The sequence below is a fragment of the Astatotilapia calliptera genome, chromosome 20 (assembly GCF_900246225.1).
Source record: "Astatotilapia calliptera chromosome 20, fAstCal1.2, whole genome shotgun sequence".
NCBI lineage: Eukaryota > Metazoa > Chordata > Actinopteri > Cichliformes > Cichlidae > Astatotilapia > Astatotilapia calliptera.
In genome coordinates, this window is record NC_039321.1 from 9,103,639 (window position 1) to 9,116,195 (window position 12,557).

General features: G+C 39.7%; 1 protein-coding gene across 2 annotated transcripts; it reads left to right on the forward strand.

Annotated features, from left to right (window-relative positions):
• The first annotated feature begins 1,122 nt into the window (after positions 1 to 1,122).
• LOC113013954 (amphoterin-induced protein 3) lies at positions 1,123 to 5,166 on the forward strand. Of its 2 annotated transcripts, none has more exons than XM_026155211.1 (2): positions 1,123 to 1,641; positions 3,313 to 5,166. In XM_026155211.1, the coding sequence occupies exon 2, from the start codon at positions 3,355 to 3,357 to the stop codon at positions 4,714 to 4,716; it is 1,362 nt and encodes a 453-aa protein (XP_026010996.1). In that variant the 5' UTR covers positions 1,123 to 1,641; positions 3,313 to 3,354; the 3' UTR covers positions 4,717 to 5,166. The 2 variants fall into 2 exon arrangements, with proteins under 2 accessions (XP_026010996.1, XP_026010997.1); XM_026155212.1 differs by having other exon boundaries at positions 1,123 to 1,392.
• Positions 5,167 to 12,557: the final 7,391 nt, after the last annotated feature.

A 12,557-nucleotide genomic window follows, 5' to 3' on the forward strand; every position in this document is an offset into this window, starting at 1 on the left:
ACAAGAAGGGCCTGTTTAGAATCCATTCCTAACATATCTCAAATGTACACGTGTGGGTGTATGTATTTCTTACATGTTGCAGCCAAGCTGATGACTAGCCCTGGGACAAGATTGTGTCATTGCTTTTTCATTTCAGCACAAACACAGCCAAATGTGTTTTCTTCATGCTCAACCCATTTTTAAAAACAAAAAAAAACCCCAAACAAACTAAGGAGCAGGTTTTTAAATCGATCTCTTGTTGAACTTAACATTCCTCCTTAGTCGTTCTCATCCACATTTCTGTGGACACCGACATCTTTCTCCATTACCCCACCGTCTGAGAAGTGAAGCCCATCCAGCGAGTTTGAATCCGTGGGGAATCAGGTTATGTGCCTCTGCAAAGTGAGTGAGTGAGTGAGTGAGTGAGTGAGTGGGAGTCAGTCAAAGCCCCGAGCACTTGCACAGAGGGAGGTGGTGGGTTGGGGCTAGCAGAGAGGAGGTGGCTGCTGGGAGGCAAAGCTAATTCACTGTGACAGAAACCAGAGCTGTCAGGACCACCATGACCAAGCACCATGGACAGCATATATCCAGTCAAACCCACAGCCAAGAGATGGGAACGGAGCAATGTTGGAGTTCAGAAAGAAAGCAGAGGATGTACTGCATAAGGCACTTAGAGGAAGAGTGAATGTGTGCATATTCGGGGGCAGGAGGAAGCTAATGTCAATCGACTTAAAACCACTCAAATAGACGCAGAGCACACAGGTGAGGAAAAGACCCGAAGAGCCTGAAAGCCTTCAAATACACCAAAAGATGAAGAGGGTTTCCAAGCTCACAGAAAAAACAGGTGTATTTACAGCATTAAGAAAACCAGCACTAAGACACAGTCACACATACTCAAAGAAAAACAAAAACACATCGAGCACAGCCAAGTTTCATGCCCCTGGGATTACTGGTGAAAGGTTACCGGATAACACATGCAATATTCATGTGTAAAGCTCCTGGGCTCTGCTAATATGTTAGCAAGCAAAATCATACAAATCTACTAGCACACTAACAGATCAGTGTGGGAAAACTGATATTGGTTAAAAATGGAGAAAGAGAGACAGAGAGAACGAGGAGGGCAGCCACCAGCATGATTACTTAATGATGAGAGAGGGAGACACAAGACTGGTCTCTAAATGACACGGAGAAGGAGGGGGGATTGTGGGAGATTAACTGAGCTCTATGCTGTTTGTTATACACTGCAAAGCACCGCAGGATGTTTCTCGAGCGGCACTCTCATTTGGGAAGAGGAGAAAAAGCCTGCTAGGGGGACCTTAAAGTTAGCTGAGGAGAACGGCGGGAGCCTTGAATTATTCCTCGAGCGCCTCGGGAGGAGGATCCGAAAGGAGATAAGGATTAGACAGCTATGTTGTGGGTATTCATTGATGGGGATACAACTCTGAAAGCGGGAAAACGAAAGAAAGTTGGAGTCTCGTATTGTCGCTAAGCAGTTTATTTTGGATTTGTGGTTTGGCCGTGTGTTCCTTTCTTCATTTTATTTTTTTGGAAGGGAGAATGAGATTAACTAAGTGAACAAAATTGCTCACTTGTCTGGGAGTAGTGTGAACTTTTCTCCTTTTGAGCTTTTAATTTCATAAAGACTTAAAAACATTTTTGAAGGTAAAGTATGTCCACACTATGCTTTCACAATGTGCTGAAAAGTTTTTAATTATATAGAGCTGTGGTGATTAGTCAGTTTATGAATTTGGTGATTAAAGGGAAATTAGTTGGCATTTATTTTCTGTAAGTTTGGTATAGATGAGTTGTTAGAGTTCAGAGGTATTGAACTGAAAAAAGCTTTATGTCGCAGGCTGAAAGACACTTTTCTGCTGTGATTGCGGATAATCTCAGTTTATGTCTGCCTTTTTTAAAGTTTTGGCTTTGGCCTCTTTGTTAGCTGCTGAATGCTCAGTTAATAACACACAACAATCGACGTGCCAAGAAACAATAAAAATAATTGTCATTTAGAGACAGTGATTACTGTGTATACAGGTCCGCGTGTAGCTGGACAAGAACACAGTTTTCACAATTTAGACTGTGCACACTCAATGGATTTTAAATGAAGCAATCAAGATGTGATTGCACTGCACTTTCAGCTTTAATTCAAGGGTGTAAGCAAAAACATTGCCTTAACCATTTAGAAATTACAGCCAATTTTATACACAGTCCTCCTTTTTCAAAGAATTAGGTTTAAGCGAGCCAACTGAGCAGTTCATGGTTGGTCAGTTTACACGTTATTCATGACAAATTAAGAAACTGATTTTAAGTGTTTGGTTTGGGCTAAGTATTTTTATTGTGTAGCCGTTTATTGAAAAGATGTGAACATGGAAAATAAGAGGTCATCATTAGACTCGAAAAACAGAAACAAAACAAATTATCAAGACAATAAGAGTATATAACTGTAAGTGTATAGAGGTGTAACAGAGACTTTATAAAATAGCTGAAAACTATAGTCGATTTCTGTAGTAATACAAACTGTGGTTCAAGTAAAAAATATTTTTTTAAAGAAAATATACTTTTAGGTAAAACTCAGCATTGATTTTAAATGTTTTTTATCTGATCTGACTGACTGATTCTATTTTGAAAGTTTAATACATTTTAAAAATATTCCAAAATAGGTACCCAGAGGGGTTTTAAGATAACGGCTGGCGAGACTTGCTTCTAAAACGACCTTGGTTGGACTTTTTGCGCAAGATCAGTGAAATGCTGCAGAATGGAACTTCACAACTGAAAAATAAAATATACTGAGAAAGAAGCCCTGATCTCAACTCACCTAAACATGATTTCTGTCCAAAATAAAGACTGAACAAACATGCATGGTGATGTCTTCAGGTTAAGGCAGTCAAAAACAGTCTTTGTATTTAAAAATGTCTAATTATTCAAAGACTTTGGGGTCTGTGCAAATAGAATGACTATGGAAAAGATTTCATATTTGCAATATCTTTGCTAGAGCCTTTGCATTAAAGATGAAGTTCTTGTCATTTAAAATCGCCTTTTGCTGATCTACAGAGGCATAATCACTAAATAGAGGAATAAGTAGTCTGCATGAATCTGACTGTTGAAACATTTGAAAATATCCCAGCATGAGGATTTCTTATTCCAAAGCATTCCAAATATTTTATATAGAGTTAAAAGGATTCATGGTCACTAAAGTGAACCATTTCATCTTCTACTGTACCACAGATACTGAGAGCTCCAGTATGGCTGAACAGCTCAAAGCCTGAAACACTTGAAAATAGTATACCCTTCTCATATATCACCCTGTTTCTCATTTGATTCTTATCTTTTCAGGGAGAACCAGAGGGATTAGAAACCTTGAAGGATTCAAAAACCATGACCTGCGGACTAAATCCAAGCCTTCTCTTGGTGCTGCTCTGTTTTCTCCACAGCACTGAGGAGACCTGCCCCTCCGTGTGCCTCTGTATATCCGATGCAGTAAGCTGTAGCTCCAGCGGACTTACCAAGCTACCTCACTCCCTGCCCTCTTTCTCAATAAGTCTCGACCTCAGCCACAACCATGTCTCCTGGCTGAGTCCAGGCTGCTTCAACGGGATGTCCAGGCTGGAAAACCTGCTGATGGCGCACAATCAACTCAAAGCCCTGAATCCTGGAACTTTTCAAAACGTCTCTGGTCTCAGGCACCTTGACCTGTCCTCCAATAAGTTTCGTGCGGTAGAGCAGCACTACTTTCAGGGGCTTTGGAGGCTGGAGGAGCTCCTTCTCTTCAATAATAAGATTGCACGGGTGGAGGCCGGCACACTGAGTGGCCTGAGCAGCTTAAAAAAGGTCTATTTCAGCCTCAACCAAATCACAGACTTCCCTTTCTTCTCAATCCAAGATCACACTCATCCATTCCTGAGCATGTTAGATCTCTCATCCAACCGACTGACCCATCTGCAATGGGAGGATGTGAAAGCTTTACCCAGGTTGGTGCAGCGGGGCCTGTATCTCTACAACAACTCTCTGATCTGTGACTGCTCCATGTACAGCGTGTTTTGGCACTGGGACCTGAGGGGCTATGACTCAGTGAGGGACTTTAAGGAGGAGCATATCTGCTTCATTAACGGAGACCTACGATCGTCCATCCAATTTCTACAACAGAACCGATTCTTCCTCAACTGCACTGTGGAAAAACCCGTTTTGCAGCCCGTAACAGTTCTCCTTTCCAACGTGTTGGTTTCAGAGGGAGAAAGGATGCGTCTAGACTGCCAAACATCCCTGACGAGCACAGATCTCTCCTTTACGTGGCTCTCCCCAAGCAAGGGGCACATCACCAAGGCCAACATAGATGATAATCTAATTAACCTGCTTCCTAATGGTACTTTGGAGATCCGAGCAACCAAGGTCAATGACTCGGGACTGTATGTGTGCACAGCTGTGGATATTAAACAGGCACTGAATGCAACTCGGGAGGTGAACGTGACGGTGCTGCTGCCCACGGCAGAGTTATTCAACACTGGCTACACAACGCTGCTCGGCTGTATGGTGACTACAACGATTATCCTCATCTACCTTTATCTGACTCCATGTCGCTGCATCTACTGCAAACGGTCAAAGCAGTATGAGTCAAGCAGTCTATCTTCTACCCTCTTCCACTCTACAAGAGACCAGACCAAAAGCCAAACTAATAAACACGTAGCCTTCATTGACCCGGTGATGAATGAAGAAGGAACAGATTGGTCTCTGGAAAGCTGAAGTTTTTTTTCCACCCCCCCAGGCGGAAACTGAAAGTCTTAACTGAAAACTCCTCTGTATTTAGCTAGGACATGCTATTTGAGTAATAATACTATAAAGGGAAAAAAAGAACTTCACGTCTCCTTTCCAACTGTCAGATGCAGTTAAGAGGCATCCTGAACAAAAAAAAGAAAGAGAAAAAAAGTAATATCTCCTGTTTCAATTCTCCTCTTTCTGCCATGTGGCCAGGTAGTCGGAATGAAAGTTTCAACTTTGCTTTATACCCGCAACGTACTGGCACCACCAAATCACAGCGGAGCCATTATCAGTCCTTAAAATCAGCTAATAATTTCTCCGTGCTCAGCTACAGCACTAGGGGGAATATTTCTCATGGGATCTGAGAATGAATATGGCTTCCCTTTCAAAGTTTTGAAGATGGATTAGTTCCCCCCACTCCCAAAAAAAAAAAAATGCAAGTGAATGACTGTACTGACTGCTGGAACTAAGATCAGTTTGCACACCTTACCTGGATTGAGGTTTTACAGATAGTGTAGAGCAGATAAGTGCTAGCACTGCATAAACTAAAGATAAATTTAAAAATGAAATGCAATATACACCCTATATCCCCTAATGTGTAGCTTGAACATGTAGCACCAGCTCCTGAAAACTTCATATCCTCATTTTCCTAAACTGCTTATGTCTGATTTTGTATTATTTTAGTAATCTTTTTTTTTCAGAAGCCATAGCTTACAGCAAACATTTAAAAATCTTATCTAGCTCAAAACAGAGGTGCATCCTGCAGTGAGCCATCATAAATATACATGTTTCATATAAACCTGTTGCATTAATCTGGCAGGGGAAAAAAAAGATCTGCATGCTGCTTATCTGGCAAAGAGCAAAGTGTAGAAATCAGGAGTGTCAAGAACCCAGACAAAAAGCAGCAACTGGCCTGCTCTTCAAAGACAGCATCTTTTTTTGATCAAACACAGCAGAGCACTTTGAACACTGCAGAATAAACACAACCACTAAATTTTGACTGAAGTGACAAATTCTTCAAGCAGCTGTGACTCAAACCCTGAAGGTGGCATTACTTTGTATAGCTTTGTTCTTACTGTTTGGTGTTTTGTGTTTTTGTGCGTGCTTTTTTTTTTTTTTTTCGACTGAAGTGACTGAATATTGTTTGTTTGTTCTTTTTTTTAATTCAGCAAAACATGCTTCAAATGACAGAATTACACACTCCAACAACAGAGATGAAAGATGCTAAAGAAAAGACTCCCATGCTCCGCACTGAAGGAACAAAGTACATGGGTGAGAGGGTTTTTCCTGCATAAAGACATTTTTGGCACACCCCCCGCAGAGGTTTTTAGCCAGCCCCCAAAGGAAAATCAACCAGCACCAAATGATTAAGGGACTGAGAATAAAAGTAGCAATTTAAATCCTCTCTAAAAGAGCTTAATAACACTTTATCAAACAACCACTCAACAAGCAACGTGTCTTTTGAATTCCAGGGGTCAGGTCCCCTCTAGTCCACAGCTTTACAATCTTTTAGAACTCATTCAAACCAGTTTTGTTCATTGGATTTCATTTACTTAACCCTGCATCAGCATATTGGCCGCATTTTATCAAATGGTTGGAAAAAAGCCTGAAAATGCACATTTTTCTTATGACTTATGGCCTCTACCGTATGTAGATCAATCAGGCTTTATTGCTGCGTATAGTCACCCCACAAAGGCCGTTTCAGAGCCTAGAAAAAACCCTGAGGTTGACTGCATAAAAGAGCTAAGACAGCATATAGCTGGTCGATGATGAAGGGAACCCTGCCGAGACAAACAGCAGCCTCAAAAGAAACAAATCAATTTTCTTCAAGTCTAAGCATCCATAATGTTTTAAGATTGTAGCTTAATCTTAATAAAAACACTGGGTGGGACTAGGGATTGCATCAAGATTGAAAAGGATCAGATGTAATCCTTCATATAATGTCAGGGACAAGTCATCAGTAACTGCGTGTATTACAAAGCAGAGCTTGTCATTGGAGTTAGGGCCTTTGATTATTTTGAAATCCTTAATTAAAACATGACTCCTTTTAAGATAGAGGCGACTAATATTGTTGTGCAGCTTATATGTAAATTCAAGTTCAAAAGGAGGTGGGAAATCTGATATCAAATGGCCAACGGTGCATGAAAGTGGAACAGACTGGCTCTTTGACAGCGATGAGTTTCATCAGTATTAAACTCACAGGGATTAACCCAAAAAAATTCGTGAGACTAAGGCTGCATCCATAATAACACTTTTTTTGTTTTGTTTTAGAACAATGAAAACAACTTTGGTTTTAGAACAGCTTACAAAATAATCTCTGAATATACTAACACGGCTGTAAATGGACATAATATCGTGCATTCACAACATGGGCGTGTGTGTATCAGCGTAAACAGGAAGGAGAGGACTGGGTGCTGGGAGAAGAATACTGAAAAGGATGCACAACAGCGGGGAAAAGTTAGGGAAAGGTTTTTTTAACTGACAGATGATGAGGTAGAAAGTAATACACGAGCATATGGTGTTCATGGACAAAGCAGTAAAAGGTTACAATAAGAGTAATCGTAAAGTTTCTGCCTGCCCAGATACCTACGAAGGATTAGGAGGGATTAGGAGAATTAGGGCCAAAATAATACAAGTATTAAATTTAAAGGACTTTTTTATCTTGTGGTTTTTTATTATAAGGATGAAGTCAAAATTTTGTAACATTTCAAGAATAAAGTATAACAAGTTAGAAAAAAGTTGTTTCGATTCAAACTACACCTGCTAGTAATTGGCAACATCTACAAAATAGTCTTCTTCTTTCAGCTGCTCCTCTTAGGGGTCACAATGGTGGATCATCTGCCCCCAATTCACCTTATCCTTAGCAACCAACCCTCTGCATGCCCCTCTTCACTGCATCCATGGACCTCATCTGTGGTCTTTCACTTTTCATCCTGCCTGGCAGCTCCATAATAACCATCCTGTGCCCAAAATATCCATGAACTTTCCTCTGTGCATGTCCAAACCATCTCAGCCTTGCCTCACTAACTTTGTCATGATTGCCCCTGCCAAATGCCTTGCATATATTAAGATAAATCATACTTTAGACTTAGTAATGGGGATATTATTTCACTTTTAGCACATAAAGTGTGGTAATAACTACTAGATCTATGAGAGCTGACTTTATTTTTGACATTACCACTTTATTCTCAAAGTAGCACCTGAACTTTATAAAATTATAGGGGTTTTTTTCTAATTATAAAATAAAATCAGTAGCGTTTCCTGAAGTTTGAATTTTAAGGGTCCTTTATTGATGATGCTGTGTGGACCTTAGTCAGAAACGATGAGCCGTGATAGATCACCGTGCTATAATGCACTACTCTATTCATGACACCATCACTGATCGAGTATCAAACGTTTTCAGTGTGGTAAGCATCCTTTCTCAACAAAGATTACATAAGACGCTGCTGTGCGCCTGTATGATGTAACGTCTTGTATCTTGTTTTTCAGACACAGTGCACTAGAAACATTAAATGGTGCGATGAGTTGGAGTGAGATTTCAGGAGATTACCACAAGGATAAAAAACCAGGTTCTTGGTGAATTGCACTGTTTTTAAATCCTTCTAATCCGCTCTCTGACGCAGCAAACACAGCTGGGTTGGGATTTATTGTTTTTCTCATATGATTAGATTAGATTAACAGGTTAAAACAAAGAGGACATGTTGTGAGCTTTTCATGGAGGGCTTTCCATTTCGCCGAGGGTCCACAGGTGATCCTGGTTATGCAAGCTCACTCCAGCTTTAGGAAATAAACCTCAGTGTAGGCAGGATGTCAGAGTCAGGATGAGCGAAGCTGGTATCCTAAAGCTATTTGGAATCCAGCATTTTATTTTAACCTTGTGACAACAAGTACTTAACTGATAATGGGAGGCCTCAACACTGCGTTGCAAAAATGGAATGAATGATTATTGTGCTTTTTCCAGTTCATTTCAGACATGAGGAGGTAGTCAAGAGGCAGATTTGGTTTGCCGAAATCAGGACCCTTCCAGCATTTCATGTTTTGTTTATACTAACATTTAACCGCTGATGGAAAGTCCTGATAATAACACTGTAAAATAAATAGCTAATTTCCAGCATACAAAAAAAAATGCAACTCTGTACAGCTCAGTCTTTTTGCTCCCTGCAAATCATCCCGAGGCATTCTGACAAATTACCCAGATGTAAAGGAAGCAACTCCTTAATGCTCGAAAAGATGTCCTTCTCCAAAGCGAAACACTCCATCAGGCCCAAATTAAAGCATGTACTTCCCCTTTCCAGATTAATTGTTTTCCCAAGTTCGACTGGGCTCCCAGGGATTCGAAATCATCTTAGTCAAGAATCTAATTACTGTGAAAGAGGAGTTTTAGTCTGAATAGCACGGGTTGAATTGCTTTCATTCGTGGAAGGCAGCCTTGACTGTCAACACAGGCTATTACTGAACTGTCAAAACAGTCATCAGGCAAGAGTGGAGGCATCCAGCTGTGTCAGATACATACTCATTTTTCAAATGCTGTGACACCCACAAACACACACTCCCTGTGTCACCTACAATCCTTATTTTATTCTAACTGGGCACCTAACTTGGAATATGCGCTTGTGAAAAGCTACTGACTAGGCTACATTATCTTTTTTTAGGAGGTAGGTCAGTTGCTTCCAAAAAAAGCCTAAAATAAATGCACACTGCTACACCAGACAACAGGCTGTTCATCATACCTCTGAGCTGAATGCGAATGCAAGCCACGTTCTGTGTTTTCAAAGCAGTGAAAAGCAGCGGGATTTCCAGCAGGGATCTGGTCTCAATCAGAGCACTGTGGAGTACATAGCATATGAATACTTCCTTAATCAGACCTACAGGCCCGTCACATTTCATTGCAAACAAATGAGTATATGCTCTTAAGCAGCATATTTTGGAGCAGTCTCCTGGCTCACTGTGTCTCACCAAGTAGAATTTAGATGGACATTATAGGATCTGACAATCAAAATGACCCAGTGTGTTTCAAGTTTTATACCGCAGCCCATGACTACCTTTTTACAACACTGTCTTGTCTATTTATTCTTCCTTGGCATTCAGTTGTATTTTTTTCCCACTGGCTTTATTGTACCTGTATCATGCTGTACCGGTTCTTTTGTTATAACGTGTCATACTTGTCCACTAAAAGACAACAATAAACTTTGATGAAATCTGGCTTTATTATTTCTATTAAAAAAAAAGACCTTAACTGTCAGAGACACTAGCGCTACCCAATCTGCAATACATTACAGTGTCACTGGTGGCAGACACTCACAACTTTATGATACTATTTGCTACCATACTTACACAATGGCTCTGAGGATTGCAGTGTTGGTCAGTCTAAAACTCTGAAACATCTCAGCTATTATTTAATGGATTCCCATTACTTTTTGTACAGACCTCGAAGAAGTAAATCTGAAGATATTCGATTTTTGAGTGAAAGAAACAAGTACTGAATGGATGGCCATAAAAAAATGTTGCACACATCCAAGTCTGTTTAGGAATAACTCTTCTGATCCCCTGATGTTTCATCAGGCACGACTGTATGTTTCATTTGGTTTCTTACCAATTTTCTAAAGAACCAATGACAGTCACACTCAATTTTGTTAATTAGCAAATAATAGAGTGATGTTGGAATTTGAAATGATTAACGTCAGCGAGCTAGCATTATCTTTGTAAGCATGCACAGTCATGTGAGAAAAAGGGCTCTATTTGGGACCAATTTGAAAGCAGCGCAAAATATTTTCCTACCAAAACCTGATTTTACACAGGTGGCAACACTTGTTGACTATCAGTTAAACAAGTCAATTTGATTGGCAGCCCCTCTCTGCTATTTACCCACTTAGATCCTAAGGATGCAGTGAGAGTGTGTTTAGATTTTCAGAGGACTGCGCAAAATAGTGTGAAAACTTTTTTTTTTTTTCACATGAATGTAGCTAGAACTTCTGCTGTGTCCAAGTGCAGCCTCATAGTGTTGCCTGCAAGGCTGTCGTTATGGTATCGCCATGTTGGCTACATTTATAATCTTAATGTAGCTATATGTGATTGACGGAGACTCATAGAAGAGCACTGGATTACATTTTTTTCCTCTGCTGTGTTGTTTACATTGTTTTGTGCATCGCCTCAAAGGGCTTCATAAAAAAAAGCTGTCTTTAAGCAACATTACTTCTCTCTGCTCAAGCTGCATTCTAATGTAATGTTTGCAATGTTGCCTTTAGGCTGCAAACTAAAGACAAGAAAAACTGCAGTGTAAGGAGGAATGGGTCTTCCATAATGTCAGGTAATGAGAGAAGGGGTACTGGTGTTACACTTGCTCGTGAACAGAGGCAAGTTTGACTCTGGCCCAAATCCCTACATCCTGCAAAGGCACATCTACAAGGTAACACCTAAACCCAGAGATCTCTGCTGCTCACTGAACCCACAGGACCAATTTTAAAGCAATGGAAATACATACTTCTTTTGACCTGGTTCTTTCTTCCACAGTGTCCCATAATCCAATGAAAATTCTTTTAAAGAATCAAGTGTATTATGTTCAAAATGATCACATTTTAGTGGTAAAAGATCTATTCAGATCAGAATTTTCAGCTGAAATTCCAACAGAGGTGCACATTTCCTCGAGAATGTACAAATTTAAGATGACTTATTTTTCAAATTAACTACATTTCAGAGAGAAATATTACATTTTAGCATAGATTTGGTGCAGTTCCTTTATTTTTAGGTCCATCTATTGCTTATCCAGATGTAGGTGTTAAGTTTCTCTTATGATCAAACACACCAGAATGGCTTCACATTCAAATTAAAATATTAAGCAATATTATAAAATGCATCATTAACTCACTTTAACATCCATTTTTATTTTTACTTTCTTATTTCTGTAACAACGACAATGCAGGACTTTTAGTTGTAAAGTATTTTATTAATAATATTAAGTGTAGTACAGTACAGGCACTTTAGCTTAAATAAAAGATCTGAAATGTTCTTCCTGCGCTGGGTGATAAAATATCAGTTTAAGAAATACTAAGTAAAAGTTCTTCCATTCTGAATTGTACCTAAATCGACATACTGAAAGCACCAAAAGGTAGAAAAAGCAGAAGTCCTGATTCTGCAGAAAAAAATGGTTCCTCTGACAGAAATATTATTATTTATGACTTTTAATATTGATACATCACTGCTTTACCAAACATTTTACTCTTGAACCTGCTGCAGTGTGCTACTTTATTATACAAGGCTGGGTAGTTTTATCTGATAAAGCTGAAGTGCTGAGAGATGATTAATGGGGTAGCAAAGTTCTGCTATCCAAGTTTATGTTCATTTTTTTGACTCCTCTTACATCTTTGCCTCTCAAACAGTTATCTAAATGGAAACCAACTGACAGCTTGAGAGTGGAAATATCTTTTTTCTGAGTGGTGGAGACTTCACTCCTAGATTTTCTGAATGTGACAGGTTGTAGAAACCAGGCTTTGTTTTCGTCTGAAAAGCAATGAGAGTTGTCAAATGTAGTGGAGGGACTGGAAGTATAAAGGAGAATAAAACGGAAGTGCTTCAGTCAAGTATGCAGGCTCTACTTTAGGGACTAAATGCACATAGTTGCGCTCCAAAATGCCTCTTGGTGACAAACTCATGAAAAATACGACAAACAGAGTGGATGAGAGCATTTTAACACGTTTCAGCTAAAACTAACCTGTTATTTTTGTTTTTGCCAAAAGCTTTTTTTTCTGTTCAGGTTTATTCATTGTTTTGCCCACATTCTTTGAAAGAAAATGCACCAAGACCTACTCTACTTGCTCTCTGTGCAGATA

Excerpts from the sequence above, each read along its gene's own strand:
- LOC113013954 (XM_026155211.1), top strand. The coding sequence starts at position 3,355 with ATGACCTGCGGACTAAATCCAAGCCTTCTCTTGGTGCTGCTCTGTTTT.